Below are 23,607 nucleotides of genomic sequence, written 5' to 3' on the forward strand. Positions count from 1 at the left end.
TTGGGAAATAATTTATTATCATTTGAACAAATGAAGTACAAATATGGAATAACTCATGGTACAATGTTTGCATACCACCAACTGAAAACCTACTTGAAGGACAAATTGGGAAACAGACTGAGATTACCAGAAGGAAGCAGCTTTGAATATGTGATTACAGAAACAATTTAAAAAAAGATTTATAACAAACATGTACATCAAGCTGCAAAAGAAGGAAAATGATGAAATATGCTATAAAACCAAACAAAAGTGGGAAAAAGATTTAAACATAAAGATAAAAAATGAAATATGGGAAAAATTATGCTCTGGAACTATGAAAAATATAATAAACACGAGGTTACGCATGATACAATATAATTGGTATATGATACAATATAATTGGTCACGTCCCAAAAGTTAAATAAATGGGATCCAACATTATCGGATAGATGTTTTTGCTGTAAGAAGGAAATGGGAACAACAGTACATGCAATTTGGGCATGTGAGAAAGTGAAAAAGTTTTGGGAAGATTAAATTATTTAATCTAAATTAAATAAAATCACAAAAAGCAACATACCAAAAAATCCAGAGATCTTTCTTCTAAGTAATATAAGTAGTAAAGAATTAGGCCTCAAACTGGATGAAGCGCAAAAAAGATTTATTATGATAGCCTTAGCTGTAGCAAAAAAATGTATAATGTCAACTTGGAAATCAGAAGAGAGCCTGAGAGTACAGCAATGGTACATAGAAATGAATAAATGTATTCCATTGGAAAAAATAACATATAATTTAAAAAATAAAGTCACATTATGTGAACAAATTTGGGAACCGTTCATGGAACACAACAGAGAGGGCCTACTGCGGACCTCCACCCCCTAAAATGATAAAATGAGAAGAAGACAAAATGATCTGATCCAGTGTATAAAAGTAGATGACACAATTTTCTTGTTTATTTTCATTGTGTGATGACATTGTTTAATGGTTTTATTGTATTGTATATGTTGAAAGTTTAATAGATTTGGAGGGGTGTGGGAAGGAGGGAGGGAAGGTGGAGGGGGGGGGAAGGGGAGAAAATGCCACAATGTATATTCAAGAGGGAAATGTTTGTGTGTATTTTGATTGATATGGTTCATAGTGTGAAAAATAAAAAATAATTAAAAAAAAAAAAGTTGACGCACCCATGCAGATTGTGGGCTGCTGGCGACTGCGGTCAAGGAACTCGTACCAGGCTGCAGTCTGCTTGAGACTGACTGAAGGCATACCAGGTATTGGAACCGGAATGCTGAAGGCTTCCTGATCGTGTTGGAAATCTGAATCTGGAGCTCGGGTTGCATGGGATTCAAACCCAAGTTCCAACCGCTGGCGCTACACCAACAGAATTGAAGGAGGGTCTCTCAGTTGAGCTCATTTTTGTTTTTATATCATTCTAGTTCTATTGTTGACTTTTCTACAAAACCACAACAAAGCCCAGATAATTTGAATAAAGCAAAAAATGAAATCAAACTTTGGGGAAGTTATTTTTATTTCTACTCTACTGCTCTTCGATAATGGGCATGCTCATTCTTTGTCCTCAGCAGATCGTTGAATTGCAAATCATCCAGGAGGAAAATTGTGTCCGAGCACAAACTATTTCATAAGCGGTTTTGGGCTACGCTGAGGGGAATTTGCCAGTGTGGTATGGGGTACATTGATGGGAATTTACCAGTGTGGTACTGGGCTACACTGAGGGGAGTTTACCAGTGTGGTACTGGGCTACACTGAGGGGAGTTTACCAGTGTGGTACAGGGCTACACTGAGGGGCGTTTACCAGTGTTGTACTGGGCTACACTGAGGGGAGTTTACCAAGATGCAGTTCTATGCCAATACCAAATGATTTGAACTATTTGTGAGCAGGTATCTTCAGCAAAGGGAATATTTGTCATGTGCATTCTTGTTTTATGGCAAGCTTGAGTTGATGTTGGTTTGTATTGAGTAATCCTGTCTTTGATGCCCCATCCCTGGTTAGGTGGCTGACACTGATTGGCATACAATTGGTATCATCAAATCGCAGGGAATGACATGTTGGGATAAAGAGCTTAATCAATATTCTGTGCAATTTTAATGATTGCAATGCTCCTTTCTCTTCCTTGCAGGCACCTATTGTCAACAGAGGGAAGTGGAAGCGATCACAGAAGGGGTTGAGGAAGATGAGGGATTCTGCTGTTGTGAGCCAGGTCACATTCCTCACATGTTATCTTTCAATGCTGCATTTGGACAGCGCTGGCTTGCCTGGGAAGTTCTGGTCACCAAGTATGTACTGGAGGGCTACAGCATAACTGATAACAGTGCCGCTTCCATGCTACAGGTGTTCGATCTGAGGAAAATCCTCACAACTTACTACGTTAAGGTAGTGTATACAGACATTTTGCAAACTGCCAGCGACCTGAATTAAATTGTCTTGAACTGTTTTCTTTAAGATTGTTAAGATTACATTGGATGGTATGTGAGCATGGCAACAAACTTCTTTTTGGTGTTCCTGGTAGTAACTCAGATTTTCAGTTGTAAATATAGGATGATGGACTACCGAGGTTTCACAGTTTCAGCACAAGAAAACTTTCATAAAATTAAACTGGTTCGTTCACCTATCACTACCCTTCTTGATTCAAGCAACCGATGTGATGCTTGTGTCTTGTGCATCACGGAGCCCACTCTCAGGTTTCAAAATCATTGATCATCTTGTTACTTTGCCTTTTTGCTTCTTCAATGCAAGATCGTTTTGGAGATAACGGCACCAGCAGTCTTTCCTCGGTTGTCTTAAACCGCTTTCAGGTGGCCGGAATACCTGACTGTAAAGCCGCCAGTGTGGCTGTCGGGTGGCCATCTGAAAGTGGAAAACCGGCCAGGAGGAGCACTTACCTAACCCTCCTCCTGTAGATATAATCTCCGGCTCCAAGAATCCCCCGTTACACCTGAAAGCAGCAGTGGGACTACGGCCATAGTCCACAGGAGCCGGCGTTCGCTCAGACGCAGCTCTCCTTCAGCCGGCACGTTCACATGACGGTAAGGCGTCTTCTCCACAAACCTTAACTGCACTCACCCAGCTGTGTCTGCCGGCGCATTTATCTGCGTCCGAGCACCTGAAAGCGCCTTTAGACTGGTGAAATTTCCCATGATGGAGTGCAGCATAAAATATGCAGTTAATGTCACCCACAGCATACACCCTCTCACAGTAGTGAATCTACATTTGTTCTTCTTTTGTGTTAACCCAACAGGTTAAAAACTCAGACTAATGTTGGAAAAATGCTGCAACATCAATGATAAAATTAACTGGTCACTTGCTTCCATGACGAGAGTTTGTTGAAGATTTCATTCATTGTTCATCCTTCCCTCTCAAATAAAATACGTGTAATGAAAAGGGAGAAGTTGAAGATAAAGTCTCAGAGAGAGTCCTGGGAACATGAAGCAAATTTCCAATCAATAAGTTCAGAAGCATTCACCAATTGTAGTCCTGTAGCAGCCAGTAAGTTAGTTTATGCGACACTCATTCATTCCATTCATTTTGAGATCTCAGATGAAATCTAGTCAATACCAGCAAGAAATCCTCTGCCGGGTCCTTCTATCTACCACAGATCCCGACACTAGGCCCAAACCTACCCACATTCCTGGACCCGAGTGATCCAGATCCAGACAGATCAAGACCCAAACCAACCCATGTTCCTGATCCTTGGTTAATCCAGATTTAAACCCATACTTGTCCATGTTCCTGATCCCTGGTGAAGTCACGGCTTCAGATCTAATCCTTCCCATGTTCCTGATCCCTGGTAATCCATACCCAGACAGTTTCAGACCCTAATATACCAACATTTCTAATCCTTGGTGCTCCTGATCATACCTGGCTCTGGACCAAAACCTGCCCATGTTCTTGACCTCTGATGTTCCAGATAAGGATCTATCCCAAATCTATCTTAATAAAGGACTTGAGGCAGGAGCAAGAAAAGGCCTTGATAAGTAGGATTAAAGGAAACCTTAGGAAATTCTATGCATATGTGAAGAACATGGTTACAATGCTATTACAACACCAGCAACCCAGGTTCCAATCCCACACTGTCTGTAATGAGTTTGTACGTTGTCCCCTGTCTGTGGGTTTCCTCTGGATGCTCCGGTTTCCTCCCACCATTCAAAACATAATGGGGTTATAGGTTATTTGGTATATTTTGAGGGCAGGGACTCATAAATGGGAAAGTCCTGTTATATCGTGCTGTATGTCTAAATTAACAGAATGATGACTTGCATGAAGGTAGGCTTACTTAAAGATAAAGGAGAGAATGCCCCTGAAAGCAGAGGAGGTAGAGAAAGTCCTAAATTAAAACAGTACATCTCCGATTATCCAAAATGGTCAGGACCGGCCTATGTTGGATAAATGGTTTTTTCGGAGAACTGGTCATTTTTAAAAATAGCTCAGTGATAACAGCAAGTCACTTGTAAGAGTGTTTAAACAAAATAAAAACAAGGGAATGCTTTTTTAAGCATTAAAATAATGATTAATTTTCACCAAAAAAAATGCTGGCCATACCAATCATCGACAACTCCCCGCCAAGGTCACGCCCATGTTAGGAGTCAAGGTTCCCGCTCCTGCCCAGGAGCCCAAGGTCCACACTACTGCCGCCGGGAGCCTGAGGTTCCAGCTACTGTCGCAGCGAGCCCATGTCTGCAGGTGCCGCTGCTGTGAGCCCGAGGTCCCCGGTCACTTCGGCTCTGAAAAAATTTCAGATAACTAAAGATTTCTGATTTGTTTTGTATATTCTCGTTTATCTGAAATTTTTAAAAAATTTGGATAACTGAGGAATTTGAATAATTGGAGTTGTACTGTACTTTTGCTTCAGTGTTCACCAAATCAATATTCAGTCATTATAGAGCAGGTTTATATGCTGGAGCATGTTGAGATTAAGAAGGAGGAAGTGCTGGATCTTCGTAACAGCATTCAGATTGGAAAGGCCCAGGACTGGACCCAGGTTACTAAGGAAGTGGGGGAAGAGATTACTGCAGCATTAACAATGATCTTTGCACATTCCCTGGCCATAGGGTGTTCGTGAATGGTAAATGCAATCCCTTTGTTTTAAAAAGTTAATAGGGTCAATCCTGGGAATTGTACACCAGTGGATATTGTGTCACTGGTGGGCAAATGACTAGAGAGGATTCTTAGTGACAGAATTTACAAGCTTTTAGAGAAGCTTGGTCTTCTCATGAATAGTCAGCATGGCTTTGTGAGGGGCAGGTTATGCCTAATGAGCCTAATTAAGCTTTTTGAGGAAGTGACAAATGAATTTAATGAAGTTAGGGTGGTAGATATTGTGTATATGGACTTTAGTAAGGCATTTGGCAGGGTCACCCACAGTGGACTCGTTCAGAAAGACATGAGGCATGAGATCCAAGGAACCTTGGCTGTGGACATTCAGAATTGACTTGCCTGCAGAAAGCGGAGGGTAATAGTAGATGGAACGTGTTCTGCCTCGAAGTCAATAGCTAGTGGTGTTCTGTAGGGATCTGTTTTGGCACACCTGGCCTTTGTGATTTTTATAAAAATGTGATAAAGAAGTGGGAGGATTGGTCAGTAAATCTGCAGATGAGACGAAAGTTGTTGGAGGTGTTATGGATAGTGCAGAAGGTTGCCATGGGATATAGACAGGATGCAGAATTGGGCAGAGAAGTGGTAGATGAGTGTCAGATGATGCATTTTGGAAGGTCAAACTTGAAGGTGGAGTACATGGTTAATGGCAGAATTCTTAACAGTGTGGAATAACAGAGGGGCCTTGAGGTCAAAATCTATAGATCGCTCTGGCGCACACCCACGGAGTCTAGCCACATTTTGGACCAAGGAGTGAGCCGATTTCCTCTGACCTCTGAAGTGTTGGATGCTTGATTTTTGGAGTTTTAATGTTTGGAAAGATCATTAATATCATGCAATCGAAGTAGCTATTGTTCATTGGGAAAAGTTACACATGTATATCTTCAACTCTTTCACCTTCTGTTGTTTTGTTCACACCCAGAGTATCTTATTCTATGTGATAAGTTCCCCCAAGCTGGAAGAGTGGCTTGCAAATGAAACAATGCAGGATGGACTTCGAGCATGCATGAGCCATAATTATGTGGACGTGGATCCCACCTTCAATCCAAACATCGATGAGGACTTTGATCACAGGCTGGCTGGTGTATCAAGGGAGAGTTTCTGCGGGGTTTACCTAAATTGGATCCAGTACTGTTCTGCGCGAAGGGGAAAGGTATGAGCGACAGCTCCTGAATGGTTCAGCCAGGGAGCAGATTCACTTGTAGCTTTCAAAACTGAACTTGATGAGAATTGAGAAACATCGATTGCAAGAGGCGAAGGGAAAAAGCAGAGGTCGACTAATTGGATTGCTCTTCAATATTATAGCAAAGTTTGAATGGGTTTGAATCCGGTGCTGCCTGTAAGGTGTTTGCACGTTCTCCCCATGACCTGCATGGTTCTCCCCAGATGTTCTGAGTTAATTGGGTGTAATTGGGAAGGACTGGACGAGATCTATCCCAGGTAACTAAGGAAGAGAGGGAAGAGATTACTGCGGCTTTAGCAATGATCTTTGCACCCTCCCTGGCTACAGGGGAGGTATCAGGACATTCGTGAATGGCATATGCAATCCCCAGATTTCAATGGCCTGAATTAGCTTCTACCATGGAACCTGGTGAAAGCAATAGAATTAGAGGCCATTTCCTATGGTGTATTGTTCCATGATTCTGTGATCAGCATTTCCTATCTCACAAGTCAAAGCTTGTGTCTGGCCTTTTCAACTTCTCAGTTTCTTCATTTCATGATTCACCGGTAAGGGTATCCTGCATTTCAATTCCAGCACAAAGTGAGATGATCTTCAGTGTATCTTTGGGATCATTTAAAAACAAATGGTCTGTTTTCATGTTATTGAAACTTCCAGTGTAATTATTCATGGTTGACCAATCTCAGTAGCCAGAAATCCACAAAGATACTAAGCTTGTAAGATGCTAAGATACTCGGCTAATATTGTGCATAGTTAGAAATATGAAAACTACTGGTGCTTTTCCTTACACATCTGAGTTGTATATACAGTAGATATTTGAATTTAGCTACACTTCCACAGTCATTGAACAAATTTCAAATTGGAATTCCACACTGTAGTCCCACATGCGTTGTACTGTTGGCAAAGGATGCTGTGTGAAAGCTGCATGCAAATTATGTGGTGAGGAGGGAAATAAACCTTTTGTAATGCCTTTCAACATCTTGAATTAGTATATTAGGATTTTTCAATGCAATTTGCAAAAGGGATTCCAAAATAACAGGTCGTGAAGTCAAGAGTAGATTTAAACAAGTTAACCTTCCAGGTGACGCTTCACTTATGAATCTGCAGGAGCCATTTACTGCATCCAGTGCTCCCGATGTGGCTTCCTCTACATCAGAGAGACTGGAAGCAACTAAGAGATCATTTTGTTGAGCATCTTCATCTGTCACTGCAACAGCAAGAACCTTCCATTTTAATTCCACATACCATTATAAATTTGAAGAAACAGCACCTTGTTTTCCATCTTGGAAAGTCTCCAACCTGACGGCATCAATATTGACCTCCAATTTCTGTCAACCTCCCTTTCCCAGTCTCTCTTCTCCCCCATCCCGACATCCCCTTTCCTCCAGCTCCCCACCCCTTTCTTTCTCTTCGAGCTACCAATCTGAGCCCCCTATACCCTCTCTTCCTATCATTTCTCAGCTTCTGCCCTCCCACCTGTATCACTTTTTACTAATTGCCTGTGCTCCTCCCATTGCCCCTCCCTCTCACTTCTTCCCCCCACTCCCCCATTCCCCACCTTTTCATTCAACCACCTACCTGTTTTTGCCCATTCATAATGAGGGTCCAGGCCTGAAATGATGGTTACTTTTTACTTCCCAAGGATGCTGCGTGACCTGGTGAGTTTCTCCAGCACATTTGCGAATGGAGTTGAAGAATGACAAGGTTTTTCAATGGATGCATTCTGATAGATGGGCAGTTGCGAATTTAATACAATAAAATAATAGTATGCTTTTTAAAAATCATTCTTTAAAAACCTCATGGAGGAGTCTCGAACTTGCATGTTCTAGCATCTTGTTACTCAGTTCCCTTTTGAGAATGAAGGTCATTTTTAAAAAATATTTTCAACTGTTCCTGATGTTTTCTTAATTAGAATGTTCCTTAATGGCAGAGATAACTTGCTGAGCAAGGCAGGGTGAATGGATGATGTGCATGTGCTCATGGTTTGTTGTTCTGGACATTTCAGCCTTTGTCTTCGGAGAGAGACTCTGCACTGGTGATTCTATGCTATGGACTCAGTGTGCTGGGGAGGAGAGCCCTTGGGACAGCTTCCCACCATATGTCCAGGTACTCGTTTAATGTTCAACAAGTGGTGGTTTATGCACCAGTGCTGGAATTCTGCCCCTGGAATGTATACTCATCATTTTAAGTACCAGCAGCTGTTACTGAAATTACTGAAGGCCTAAGATACTGTGTGATGTTGAATTTTGACATTTGAAAATTGTGTTTTTCCATGTCACGTAACTCACTCTGACCTGGTCCCACTGTTCCCATCTGTCCTTCACCTATTTCTGCAATAAGCCTTTCAACTTCACCTGTTCCTATTTCCCAGACCATTCCAGAACTTGCTTTTCACTCCCCTCATGATCACCACCTTTAGCTCCCTTTCCCACCTTCAACTTTCCCAGTATCCTGCTTTCTTTTGGGCTTTCCCTAGTCCTGACCCCCCCTCCCCCCCCCCACCGATCCTTTGATGCTTGACACCTTGCCTTTCCCACATACAGGTCATTTGAGGTGAGAGTGGGTGGCGAGATGGGGAGTGCAAAGAGGGACCAAGAAATCTTGTAAACCAAACCTACTGGCTGAGGAGCTAAATTCTATCTCTTGGAGTTGAATGTTTGAATCACATAACTAGCTTTCTCAATTGAAGTGTTTGGCTGCTTCATTTCTTTTTACCTCCATTTCCCATGTCTGGACGTGCATTGGACATTGGTTTTGAAGTGGCAAGGTCTTTCTCAAACTGTACAAGAAGAACAGTGACTTTGTTGCTCCAGCGCATTGCACCCATTGGATCCTTTATCATGTGTTTTGTTCATGGTGAACTTTCTCGTTTATAGTTCAATAAACGGGATGGAAGATTAATATCTTGTCTCTTTTCAGCAACCTTGAATCGTTCCTGTATGGACTGCATGCATTGTTCAAGGGGGACTTTCGAATTTCCTCTGTTCGGGATGAGTGGATATTTGCTGACATGGAGTTGCTCAGAAAAGTGGTAGTTCCTGGAATACGAATGTCCCTTAAACTTCATCAGGTAAGCACGAGTCTTTGGCGCAAAAGTTTATTTCAAGGTTCATTTTATTGTAATAATACATAAATATATTCCAATTTTTGTCTGCCCTAAGGCAAAGAGTCACCATGAGCATTGCCTGATGCCCTTAACATTAAGAGAAAGAGAATCCCTTTTCACAGTGTAGTGTAAAATGGAGATTTCCAGGAACCCTCCCATGAACGTGCAGTGTGAAAAGGTCGACCCTGGGATTTTAAACGAGTCCAGGATACAGCCCCTGGAAATTTTCCAGGACTACCCTCTCCCTGCGGCCAAGCAGGGAAGCCTCATGATATTAGCGGTTGCGTGCTGCGTCACGTAGGCAGTTAAAATTAAAAGATACTTACCGCTAGAGAACAGCTGGCCTCTTCGGTACAACAAGACGGCAGCACAATGTGGGATGAATGGTCGTCCTCGGTAACCATAATCCCTCACGCAGCTGTATTTCCCAGGGCGCTGGTCTGCTGCTCCCTGGAGCCTGTAACTCCTCGCGGTACGGTCCCCAGCACAGGTGCCACCATCTTGGGCCCAAACCTCCGTGGTTGCAGGATTTTAAATAAACACTATCGGCCCCTTTGGAGCCGTTGCCCTTTAATTAGTGCCCTTGGTCACCTGAAGGAATATATGCTGAGCAGCCAGATAAATCTTTATTCTGACCTTTAACTCTTTATTAAAAATGGAAGAATGAAACTTAACTTCTCTAAAAAAAAATTAAACTTTGATTAGAAACCTTCAAGATATTGATGGCGTCAATTAAATTTGTCTTTCCAAATCATCAAAGAAGCTGGGTCATGAATCATGTACTGAATATAATTTATGGGTGACAAATCACCAGTCAAGGTCAGATGCACACAAATGCTTATCAGACATGGGTAAATAATAAAAATAACCTTTATTTTGACAATAAATCGTGAGCACAAAGAATTGGAAAGGTAGGACGCTGGTAAATGGTGAATGTTAAGTAGAGTGAAACACAGGATTCTCAGGTTATTAGATGAGAATAATACTGTTCATCATTCATGACTTGTGTCTTGGTGCACCATGAGTAAGAAGAGAGAGTTTTCTGTTCCTTCAACTATCATTAATATATTAAAAAGCTGAGATTCATTATAATTAGACCACAAGACATCAGAGTGGAATTGAGGCCTTTTGGTCCATCAAGTCTGTCCTGCCATTCCATCATGGCTCATTTACTATCCTTTCAAACCCACGCTCCTGGCTTTTCCCCATAATTATTGATTCCCTTTGGGTTTTTCATGGTATAACTTGTAGAATCATAGAGCACAGAAATGGGCCGCCTTACCCAACGTCTCCATACAAATGCCTCTCTACGCTCATCCAATTATATCTGCACCCCCCCCCCACTTCTCTAGCAGCTCACTCTCCTCAACAGGACCAAGGGCATTTGGGAGAAACCTTTGGTTAAGTTTGCATGAAAGAGTGTTGAGGTAAGCACATGGGTATAGAAGGCCATAGACCAAGTGCTGGGTAATAGGATTAATAGGGAAATGTGTTCACAGGTCTTGGCATGGACATGTTGGGCTAAATGGCCTGTTTCTGTGCTGTACCATTCTATGATTCTGAGATCCAATATAAAATTTGCTTAACATTTTGTTCAAGGTAACTTTAAATTATCTGTGAAAATCTGATCATTTTTTTAAAATCAATGTTTATTTGTTCCCTAAAGGATGGGTTCAATGCATCCCTGAATGGTTGCATGGGTTTGATCGACCATTTTAATTACATATAGAAACAGGCATCTCCACACTGTCTTCCCAGCTGGTCTGATTTCACAATGTGACTGTAGTAAAAACACAATGCTGGAGAGATTCAGCAGGTTAAACAGTGTACTTTATGTAGCGTAGAGACCCAGCAGGTCAAACAGTGACCCTTATGTAGCAAGACATGCTGAGTCTCTCCAGCATTGTGTGTTTTTATTTCAACCACGGTGTCCACAGAATTCTGTGTTTTACCTCTCACAATGTGACTATAATCAATAGGATTATTACGAATTACTTTAAATCGCCTCACTATTAATGGGCTGATGGACTATCGCTGAGGAGAAAAAAAAATTATCATAAGTTTTTGATATTAGTTGGTGGAGAGTGAAATGACATGCCCAGTCCCAGCCCCAATGCTAACCAGTTCAGAGATGTATAGGAGTTTCTTGAGCTAGAGGGTGGTAAATCTTTTGTGGTTATGGAGGCCAGGTCATTGGGTGTGTTTAAAGCAGAGATTGATAGGTTCTTGCTTAGCCAGGGCATCAGAATTATGGGGAGAAGGCCGGGGCGTGGTGTTGAGAGGGAAAATGGATCAGCTCATGATTAAATGTTGAAGCAGACTCGTTGGGCTGAATGGTCTATTTCTGGTCCTATGTCTTATGGTCTTCTGTCAGGGAATTTGTGAAATTAAACTTGCTTTTGAGTTCTGCCTTTTTGTCTCTTCAGGATCATTTCACTTCGCCTGATGAATACGATGATCCAGCAGTGTTGTTCGACGCCATTACGTCCCACGAGCAGAACCTGGTCATAGCACACGAAGGAGACCCAGCCTGGCGCAATGCAGTGCTCTCCAATTCTCCTGCATTGTTGGCGCTACGGCACGTGATGGATGATGGGACCAATGAATATAAGATCATCATGTTGAACAAGCGATACCTTAGCTTTCGAGTAATTAAGGTGCTTTATTTTGAGATTACATTATTATATTGTTATGTATATTTTACGTTACGTAATTATGGAATTGTCAGAAGGCCTACCCACACTCAAGTTTGTGTTCGGTTTCATACCTCAAAAGGTAAGGTGGGTGACCCATGCAATTGAAAATAGTTTGTAGCTGACATGACATACTTTTTCAAATGAATCTTGTGGCCAATTACCAATTTCCTAAACCGTTGCCTCCTTGGGGGCATCCTGGTTCTATCCTCACCTGGTGCGCTGAATTCTGCTGAGAAATCTCCAGAGTTGATTCAGACTATCTCCCCGTGTCTTCACCTCATCCAGCATGCCATCATCCCCCAGGATTCAAATAGCCACCATCATCCCAATATCAAGAAGGCAACAATAACAGGCCTCAATACCTACTGTCCTGTTACACTGACCTCTGCTATTATGAAATGCTTCAAGCGTCTGGTGATGAAACGCATCAAAGTGCACCTACAAGAGATGCTGGACCCATTTCATTTTCCCTACAGAAGAAACCGTTCCACTGACGATGCTATAGCCTTGTCCCTTCATTCCATCCTGACCCATCTGGATAATGACACCTCATACACCAGGCTGCTGTTCATTGACTTCAGCTCGTCGTTTAATATGATTGTTCCCCAGTGACTGGTGGAGAAGCTGTTCTTGCTGGGACTCAACATCCCTCTCTATAACTGAATTCTGGACTTCCTAATGGAAGTCGACTGAACATTGAGCAGCATCATGCTGCGCACTGATACACAATCAGGGCTGCGTGCTCAGCCCACTCCTGTTCACGCTACTGACCCATGACTGCATCGTCAGATCCAGCTCCAACAGTCATCAAGTTTGCAAATGAAACAACAGCCGTTGGCCTCATCAGCAACAACGATGAGTCGCACGACAGAGAAGAGGTAGAAAATCTCATGATATGATGCAAGAGTAACAACCTGAGCCTCAAATTGGACAAGACAAAGGAGATGATCGTGGACTTCAGGAGGACCAGGAACGACCGCCCTCCAGTACACATCAACAACTCTGTGGTAAAGGGAGTGGAGAGCATCAAGTTCCTTGTTCACTTAAATAGTGACCTATCATGGACACTCAGCTTCTCCTCAATTGTCAGGAAGACGCAACAGTGACTACACTTCCTGAGAAGACTGAAGTGGGCAAAGCTACCGGCCACCATATGTCAACCTTCTATAGGAGCTCTATCGAGAGCATCCTGGCCGGCTGCATCACAGTGTAATAGGGTTGCTGCAGAGGAATTAATTGGAGGGCAATCCACAGGATCATAAGAGCGGCAGAGAGGATCAGTGGAGTCTCCCTCCTGCCCATCGACGTGATCTACCAGGACTGTTGTCTGAAGAGAGTGCTCAAAATTGTTGAGGATCCCTTCCACCCTGCACACAGCATCTTTCATCTGCTCCTGTCGGGGGAGAGATAGAGGAGGATCAGAGCCAGCACCACCAGGCTGAGGAACAGCTTCTTCCCACGGACAGTGAGAATGCTGAACATCTGAAGGAACTGCTCCCATTAACCCTCCAAGACTCTCAGATGTCCAAAACAGTATTTATTTGTTTACATCTATATGAAAACTTGTCCTGCATATATATTATTTGGTTGAAGCCTTGGCATTCAGGGTTGGCCTGGCTTCATTATGCTGCAAGAGGAGATCCCAGAGGAACAAGCTGGCTTGCTACCTCCATTAACTCTTTTGCACTCCCACCCTTGAGAGTTTCATGATTCCTGTTGATTGTGTGCTCAATGTTAACTGGGCGACACGAGAAAGCCAGTAAAACTGGTTGTGTGTGTGGTCTAGTCATGAAATTGCACAGTTGTATTATTCCTTGTTTGACATCAGGCATGCTCCAAGCAGTGTAAACCACATTTTGGAGTACCAAGTAATCATTTAGTGCAGACTTTTCAATATATTTTTACAAAATACCCATATGTCCCATTCGTAAGGCCTTTCCTTTATTCTTGCAAAATGCGAGGCTGCACCTTTCGATGTAAAGCACAAAATGCAACATCTCACACTTTTCTGCATTAAATTCCACCTGCCACTTTCCGGCCCATTTTTAAAGTTGGCCCAGATCCCTCGTCAGAGATCTACAGGGAACACTGTCGTTGGAGAGCAGCAGCAGCGATCATCAAAGACCCTCATCGTCCAGCGCACGCTCTGTTCTCGCTGCTGCCGGCGGGAAAGAGGTCTCAATGCCCCAAAACTCGCCCCAGCAGCTCTAAGTTTAACAACTTTCATGGATGCCTGTTTTCAGACTGTTCTGCCAGTTCTCATCTGATCCTTCACATGCTCGAGGGAATCAGAACATGTTGCTGCACCTGTCTACTTGTTAATAAAAGTTTCAGAGAAAAAGTTAAGATATATTATGGAGTTTTGCATTGCAGGATATATTTCTTACAGATATAATCCAACATATATCTAATGCCCATTTGCATGGAAGGGAAGATCAGTACCTTGGATTTGTGTGGCTCCTTTAATGTAATAGGATCTGTAGAACATGACAGCCCTTGAGCCCATTTAGTCTGTACTGAGCTATTATTCTGCCTCGATGCTTTGACCTGGACCACAGCCCGCTAAACCTCTCCCATCCATGCACCTATCCAAATTTTTCTTAAATGTCAAAATGGAGACCACAGTCACCACGTCAGCTGGCAGCCCGTTCCACATTCTCACCACTTTCTGCGTGAAGTTCCCCTAATGTTCCCTTTCAGCATTTCACCCTTAACCCAAGTCCTTGTTTCTCATAACCTCAGTGGAAAAAACTTGCATGCATTTACTCTATCTGTGCTCATAATTTTGTATACCTCTGTCAAATCTTCCCTCATTATTCTACGAATAAAGTCTTCATGTGTTTAACCTTTCCCTGGAACTCAGTTCCTCAAGTCCTGGCAATATCTTTCTAAATCTACTCTTCAATCTTTCTAACTTACTGATATCTTTCCTGCAGTTCGGTGACCAGAATTGCACACAATACAGGTATGCACCACTTAACGTCCAACCACATATACATCCCTTAAGTATTCAGTTACCGTGAGGAAGTCTGCAGCAATCTAGAAAAAGTGATCACTAGCTATAGGAAATTGTATACTGTATACCCAAATTGATCCCACTGCCCTGCTCTCTCCCCACAGCCCCATGTCAGTCCCCACATTGAATCCACTGCCCAGCTCTCTCCCCACACCCCCATGTCAGTCACCACACTGATCCCACTGTCCCGCTCTCTGCCACAGCCCAGTGTCGGTTCCTGCACTGATCCCACTGCCTCGCTCTCTCCCCATTGCCCTGTATCAGTCCCCACACTGATCCCGCCACCCCACTTCCTGCCCACAGCCCTTTGTCAGCCCCCACAGCCCCGTGTCAGTCCCCTCACTGATCCCTACTTACAAATAAAATGTTTACAGGTACACTACAGTATTCCATATAGCTTTGCTAAGTATATAATATGGTGTTCACACAACATCCACGTCACATAACACCCAGTTTGGCAGAACGTTTCATGGACGTTAAGCGGAGCATATTTATACTCCAAATTTGGCCATACCATTCTTTTGAACAGCTTCAACTTAACATCCGAACTCCTATACTCAGTAATTTGAATTTTAAAAGCCAATGTGTCAAAAGCTTTCTTTACAGCACTATCTACATGTGACACATGGATTCAAGGATTCTCAGATCCCTCTGCTCTGCTACACTCCTCAACGTCCTACTGTTTACCCTACCTTGGTGAGTCCTCTCAAAATGCAAAACCTCGCACTTGTCCACATTGAATTCCTTCTGTTTATTTGCTCATTTTTCCATCTGGTCCAAATGCCACTGCAAACTTTGAAAGCCTTCATCCCAGTCCATTACACCTCCAATCTTTCCGAAAAAAGTTTTATACTGTGGAAAAGTATATAGACCTTTCAGATTCAGGTTTTTTGTCAGAGGACACACATGACATCACCTACAACCCTGAGATTCCTTTTTCCTGCAGAACTACCACTAATTGATCGTGCAAAAAATAGGCTGTACACAGGATGAACATGTACACAGATGACGAGTGTAAATAAACTGACTTAACAATGCAGAGAGGACAAAAAGAAAATCAATACAGAGTCCTTAAATGAGTCCCTGATGGAGTTTGTCGTCGAGGAGTCTGATGGTGGAGGGGGAGCAGCTGTTCCTGAACCTGGTGGGGCGAGTTTTGGGGCATCGAGCCCTCTTTCCCGATGGCAGCAGCGAGAACAGAGCGTGTACTGGATGATGAGGGTCTTTGATGATTGCTGCTGCTCTCCAACGACAGCGTTCCCTGTAGATCTCTGACGAGGGATCTGGACCAACTTTAAAAATGGGCCAGAAAGTGGCAGGTGGAATTTAATGCAGAAAAGTGTGAGATGTTGCATTTTGGAAAGACAAACCAAGGTAGGACAAATTTAGTAAATGTTGGGCACTGAGGAGTGCAGAGGAACAAAGGGATCTGGGAATACAGATACATAATTCCCTGCAAGTGGCATCACAGGTGGATAGGGTTGTAAAGAAAGCTTTTGGCATCTTGGCCTTCATAAATCAAAGTATTGAGTACAGGAGTTGGGATATTATGGTGAGTATAAGACAGCGGTGAGGCCAAATTTGGAGTATTGTGTGCAGTTCTGGTCACCAAACTACAAGAAGGATATCTGTAAGATTGAAAGAGTGCAGAGAATATTTACTCAGATGTTGTCGGATCTTCAGGAGTTGAGTTACAGGGAAAGATAAAACAGGTTTATTCCTTGGAGTGTAGAATAATGAGGGGAAATTTGATAGAGGTTTACAAAATTATGAGAGGTATAGACAATAAATGCGAGTAGGATCTTTCCACTTAGATTAGGACAGATAAATACAAGAGAACATGGCTTTGGGTGAAAAGGGAAAGGTACAAGGGGAACATTAGTGGGAACTTTTTCACTCAGAGAATGGTGAGTGTGGAACGAGTTGCCATCTGATGTGGTAAATGTGGGCTCACTATTAAGTTTTAAAAATAAACTGAATGGATGGAAGAGGTCTGGAGGGTTATGGAATGGGTGTGGGTCAATGGGACTAGTGGTATGATATTTTTGGCACAGACTAGAAGGGCCAGATGGCCTGTTTTCTGAGCTGTAGTCTTCTGTGGTTCTATGTACTCATTAGTGGGGAGGGTTTTGCCTGTGATGTCCTGGGCTGTGTCCACTACCTTTTGGAGGGCTTTACACTCATGAGTATTGGCGTCCCCATACCAGACCGTGATGCAGCCAGTCAGCACACTTTCCACCACACATCTGTCAAAATTTGCCAGGGTTTCTGGTGTCATATCAAACCTCCGCAAACTCCTGAGGAAGTAGAGGCACTGACATGCTTTCTTCACGATGCCATTGGGTGTGTTTGGTCCAGGAAAGATAGTGACTCCCAAGAACTTCAATTTGCTCACCTTTTCCCCCTCTGATCCCCTCAATGATCACTGGATTGTAAACCCCTGGCTTTCCATTCTTGAAGTCAGCAATCAGCTCCTTAGTTTTGGTGACATTGAGTGCAAGGTTGTTGTTGGTGCACCATTTGGCCAAGTTTTCAATCTCCCTCCTTTAGGCTGACTCATCCCCTTTATGCAACCCACTACTGTGGCATTGTTGGCAAATTTATAGATGGTGTTATTTTTGTACTGAGCAGGGGGTTAAGGACACAGCCCTGTGCTGCTGCGGTACTGATGGAGATTGTGGAGAAGAAGTTATCCTTATAAATTGTTTAAGGGTTTTAAGGAACTTATCAGAGTGGGAATGAGAGGGATTAAGATCTGAAAATGTATCTAATGATTGGTGGAGCAATTAAAATCAGGGAGGGCAAATTGAAGTGATTTACAGGGATGAAGAAGATTGAAGATTTCAGGAAAAACACACAATGCCGGAGAAGTTCAGCAGGTCAAACAGTGTCCTTCATGTAGCAAAGGCAGAGATACAGAACCGACGTTTCGGACGTGAGCCCTTCATCAAGATATGAGAGAATTCTGTCAAGAGTCCAAACAAAAGAATAGGAGAGGGCTGGGGGGTTGGCAAGGCAGGAGATGATTCTTGGAGAAAGGAGGGAGGGGGGATGGTAGAGCTGGGTGGGTGAAAGAACTGGAAGGACAGAAGGGGAGTGGAAGGAAAAGGCAAGCAGGTTTAATGGAAAGCAGTAAAGTAAATGTTCATGCCTTGTGGCTGGAGGGTGCCCAGACGAAAAACAAGATGGTATTCCTCTAATCTGCAGGAGTGTGACCGGAATTGAAATGGTTGGCCACTGGAGGGGACGCTGTGGTTGCAAACAGAGTGGAGGAGCTGACTGAAGCGATCTCCCACTCTGCGACCAGTCTCTCCGATGTAGGGAATGTCACAAATGTTGCACCAGATGCAGTAAATAAGTCCTGCGGATGTACAAGTGAAGTGTTGCTTCACTTGAAAGGCCTGTTTGGGGCCCTGGACCGTGGTGAGGGAGGAGGTGTGGATGCAAGTGTTGCACCTCCTGTGGGCACAGGGGAAGGTGCCGGGGTGGGGGGTGATAGATGGGAAGGGATGGGTGCACAAGGGAATAGCAGAGGATGCGCTCCCACACCTCCTCCCTCACCACAGTCCTGGGCCCCAAACAGGCCACTGATGAAGGGCTCAAGTCCGAAACGTCGGTTCTGCATCTCTCCCTTTGCTACATAAAGGGCCCCGTTTGACCTGCTGGGCTTTTCCGGCATTTTGTGTTTTTACTTCACTCACCATGTCCACAGAATTTTGTGATTTACTTCTTGAAGATTTCAGAAGGTCAGGTCCAAAAGACATTTAAAAACATAGATGAGAATTTTAAAATCAAGGCTCTGCTTATCCAGGAATGAATCTGGGTGGTTGAGTTGAGGGCTCGGTGCAAATTCAGATTTTCTTTTCACACTTTTTATGGAAAGTAGCAGAAAGGATCCAGGGCAAGGTAATGATCAGAACCATCACAGATATGGATGACTTTTTAAATCACACGTGAGGTAAGGCAGGTCCAAAGTTCAGCAGGTGTTACAGAGATGGAATAAATTATGTCATAACTAATACAAAACTCTGTATAGTTTCCAATTCAACATCAGTGTGTGCAAATTGCAGTAAACTCTCTTCAAGTAGTCAGGGCCCAGTGGTTCTCAACCTTTTTCTCTCCACTCACATCCCACTCTAAGTAATCCCTCTGCCATCGGTGCTCTGTGATTAGTAAGGGATTGCTTAAGGTGGGATGTGGGTAGAAATTATCCCTCATTGACTCGTTATGTCCACGGTTTCAGAACTCCAAAGGAAATGGGCCAATAACAATTTTTCTCAAGCAAAATATTTCAGGAACAATTGGGTCTTGAGCAGAGGTTCTCAACCTTCCCTTCCCATGCACATCCCACCTTAAGCAGGATGTTTATTTTCATTCAGAATGGCCTTTCAGACCAGCAACTTGAAAATTAAGATTTTGGAGAGGACCATACAGTTGTTACGATGCCCATATGTCCCACGGTTGGTGTAGCGGTTAGCACAACGCCATTACAGCGCCAGCATTCTGGACCAGGGTTTGAATCCTGCACTGTCTGTAAGAGGTTTGTTTGTTTTCCCTGCATCTGCGTGGGTTTTCCCCGGGGGCTCCAGTTTCCTCCCACCGTTCGAAATGTTCCATGAGTGCAGGTTTATGGGCTGTAATTGAACAGTACAGGCTCTTGGGCCAAAATGGCCTGTTACCATGCTGTATGTCTACATTTTTAAAATTTTCATTTATAAATTTAAAAATTCTTATGCCTTTTCCTGGCAATTGCATTATCCTTTATTTATATTGTAAACTGTAGCCTCCTCTTTTGCACAAAATGAGAAATTACTTTTATGTGTCCACCAGCTGCATGAGCTCTAAGTTAACATAAACTCATTGCTACTGTCATGGCAGCATATGGTTGTCAGCAAGTGCCTTTTTTTTGGATGATGTTGCTGAGGCATCAAGCACAAGAGCAAATTGAGGAAAGGTTAAGGAAGGGAGTGAAGGAAACCAGGGGTATTGGAGGGAGTGAAGGAAACCAGGGGTGTTGGAGGGAGTGAAGGAAACCAGGGGTGTTGGAGGGAGTGAAGAAAACCAGGGGTGATGGAGGGAGTGAAGGAAACCAGGGGTATTGGAGGGAGTGAAGGAAACCAGAGGTGTTGGGGGGGAGTGAAGGAAACCAGGGGTGTTGGAGGGTGTGAAGGAAACCAGGGGTGTTGGAGGGAGTGAAGGAAACCAGGGGTGATTAAAGGATAGAGTGAGGAATGATGAGGACAATTTTGTTTTAACTGGACAGATCAGAGTGGAAACAGTCAATTGAACTCCTATCCAGTTGGACCTCTTGCTGGAGAGTGGAGCGAAGAAAGAAATTGCCTGATCATGCGGGTTGAGAAAATGGAGAATTCCTTTGTTACAGTCACAGAGGATACCATTTTGTTCATAATTTGAAATTCCAGCTATTCTCTTAAGGCTACAACTTCAAAAATCAAATTGATGGTCAGTTGACAACTTCCTGCTGAGGGGTGTTGGGAGAAACGACCAACCTTTACTGGTGAAAAGCAATCATTGGGTGTACATCTGACCCGAAACATCAAGTGACAGAATTTTTTAGCACAGAATTTATGCCATGGTACTCTTTTATTTCACCCTCTGCCTGTGTCTGTGTGCAGGTGAACAAGGAGTGTGTCCGAGGACTGTGGGCTGGCCAGCAGCAGGAGCTGGTCTTCCTGCGGAACCGGAACCCAGAGCGAGGGAGCATCCAAAATGCGAAGCAAGCCTTGCGGAACATGATAAACTCTTCCTGTGACCAGCCAATAGGCTACCCGATTTATGTGTCTCCACTCACAATATCCTACTCGGACACACATGAACAGCTGAAAACGATCCTGGGCGGGCCCATAAGTATCACCAACATAAAGAATTTCATTGTGTCTACGTGGCACAGGTAAAACTCTTTAACATGTTGTCATTGTTGCTCACTGCTTGTGGCCTAATTGTTTTTATAAAACATTGGAAGAACTATGTACAAGGTGAAGGGAGGGAGGTTTAGGGGGGACATCAGGGAAAAGTTTTAGTTTACACAGAGTGTTGTGGGTGCCTGGAGTGCCTTGCTGGGGATGGTGGTGAGGGCTGGAACATTAGGAGCTTTTAAGAGTCTCTTAGACACAAGGATGGAATTAAAATAGAAGGTTACTGGATAGGGAGGGTTTAGTATATTTTTTAAGGAATAATATGGGTCAGCAGAACAGTGTTTTATAACTGCAGCAGGTTTTATTGGCTTTTATTTTGAATATTTTAAAAGAACAACCAAAGTTACAACAATGATACAACGATACAATATATCCTAATTTTAACATGGTTAATATGTATATAAAAAAAACAAAACCTCCTCCAACCCCCACCCCTACAAATACATCCCATCCTCTAATCTTGCCCTATAACCCACTTAATAGCAAGAAAAGAGAATACCGAAACACAAATTCATATATCGTGGAATAAGGAATCCCCACTACATCCAGATCACCATCTTCAAATTTTCCAATTGAAATAATCCAAATATGGGCTCCAAATCTTCTTAAAAATATAATATTTGTTCCTCAAATTATACTTTATCTTCTCCAACGGGATACAAGACCTTAATTCTGAATGCCATCTTTGTAAATTAAGTTCTACCTGATCTTTCCACGAAATAGCTATACATTTCCTCGCCACTGCCAATGCCAATATCATAAAAGCTATTTGAAATTTATCCAATTTATATACCAAACAAAACTCACTAATATCCCCAATTAAAATAATTTTTGGATCTAAAGAAAATTTTATTTTGAAAATATTCTGTAAACAATCCTTAACCCAAGACCAAAAAGGTTTAATCTTATCACGACCATACTGAATGTAAAAACATACCTTTCTGATCATTGCATCGAAAACACAAATCAGAAAAACTCAAATTATATCTTTTCAAATGCTCTAGAGTCAAATATAATGGATGTATAAAATTATAAGTTACAAGCCTATACTGAACATTTATAATTTTTGTCATACTGCCACTACAAATAATTTTCCAATGATCTCTATCAAAATCAACTCCCAGATTTTTCTCCCATTTAAGTCTTGATTTATGCAGATCAATTTTAGACATTTTCTGTTGCAATAATTTATACATTTCAGAAATAAAACCTTTCTTTCCTCCATCACGAACCAGCATTTCAAATTTCGACTCTTGGGTAAAAACAAATTCTTCCCAAAAAAATCATGCAACATTGATTTAATTTGATAATAACAAAAAAAAAGAGTCTAAGTTGGTATTTGTTTTATTGGCTTGACATAATAACTTGTGGAGTAAGTTACCATTCTGTCCACTGAGTCTGCATTTACCAAGTAAGATGCTACTGCTTGCCACTGAGTGTCATAATCTTGTTTTGCAAAATCAAGAATATTCACAAATCCTAACTGATGTGTAATTGTTCTCTTCAGGTTACGGAAAGGATGTGGTGCTGGTTGTAACAGTGGTGGAAATATTGAAGATTCTGATGCAGGTGGAATGTCCACTGCCAGTAATAATGCGACTGCAAATGAGTCCCAAAGTAGTTCATCCCATGGGGGCTCTGCACCAGCTGGCTATGGGCCTGGAGCAGGTCTCCAGCCTCCAGTTACAACTAACCCGCCCATATTGGGTAAGGTTTCAATTGTCTGTAATATATTTCATTTTTTTAAATCCAAATTAGTAATCCAGTCAGTAAAACCGTATGTTCGCAGAGTGCACTATTCACATTGTTGGGGGGGGGGGGGGGGGGATTCCAGTTCCTTGTAAATGTTTTCACCAATGAATTGTCAAAGAAAACCAAACATCCTGCATGTTTCTGAAGCAGTGCATCAAAGTGCTGAGGAAACTCAGCAGGTCCTCAGCTAAACCAGCTGAGTTTCTCCAGCAGTCTTACGTAACTGCACTGGACTCCAGCATCTGCAGATTTTATTGTTTACTTCCTTTGGCATGTTTCTGGTTGTCACACAACAATGGAATTTTTAAGACTAAATGTGAACTGACATTGCAGAAAATAGCTGATAGAAATGAAAGCGTTCTGTCTTACATTGTTGCCCCTTTAATTTATAAAGAGAAACAATCCCATTAGTTGTTTTCCCTCTCTCCCTTTGTCCCTGTACCCCTTCAAAGTGTTCACTCTCAAACATGCCCATTAACTCCTTTTGATTTTGTCTTGCTATTTTAATTTACATTAAGTGGTGATTTATATTTGGCAATATTATTGGAGGAAACGTATCAATTCATGGAAAGAACATCCAATCTCTGTACCAATAGCATCTGAGGTCTGAACTGAGGCTGAGTTCCTGGATCTGAGTGATGTTAAATCAGACTCGGCCTTTTTAATTGAGGCAACTTTCACTGGACTTAAATATAGAGCTTTATATATTCCAAATATAACTTCTTTGTTAACGGTCTCTTCTGAGTCAAACTTTCAAAGTTTTTTTGAAGTCAGTAATTTCTTTTAAAGTTTGGGTTTAGCCTGATATAATCCCTGCACAAAGCTAATTTTGTAGTTG

The 23,607-nt window shown here is 42.5% G+C and overlaps 1 protein-coding gene across 6 annotated transcripts in view; it reads left to right on the forward strand.

The window, feature by feature from the left end:
- The window catches only part of pcnx1 (pecanex 1), a 250,671-nt gene that overhangs the window by 217,188 nt on the left and 9,876 nt on the right, over positions 1-23,607 (forward strand). For all 6 annotated transcript variants that reach the window (XM_069918117.1, XM_069918119.1, XM_069918120.1 and 3 more), the window contains 7 exons: positions 2,112-2,365; positions 6,006-6,236; positions 8,269-8,369; positions 9,183-9,333; positions 11,796-12,026; positions 20,718-20,992; positions 22,525-22,724. In XM_069918117.1, the coding sequence (XP_069774218.1) occupies positions 2,112-2,365; positions 6,006-6,236; positions 8,269-8,369; positions 9,183-9,333; positions 11,796-12,026; positions 20,718-20,992; positions 22,525-22,724 (1,443 nt within the window). The remainder of the gene's footprint in view (positions 1-2,111; positions 2,366-6,005; positions 6,237-8,268; positions 8,370-9,182; positions 9,334-11,795; positions 12,027-20,717; positions 20,993-22,524; positions 22,725-23,607) is intronic.

This window comes from Narcine bancroftii, chromosome 2 (assembly GCF_036971445.1).
Source record: "Narcine bancroftii isolate sNarBan1 chromosome 2, sNarBan1.hap1, whole genome shotgun sequence".
NCBI classification, from domain to species: domain Eukaryota; kingdom Metazoa; phylum Chordata; class Chondrichthyes; order Torpediniformes; family Narcinidae; genus Narcine; species Narcine bancroftii.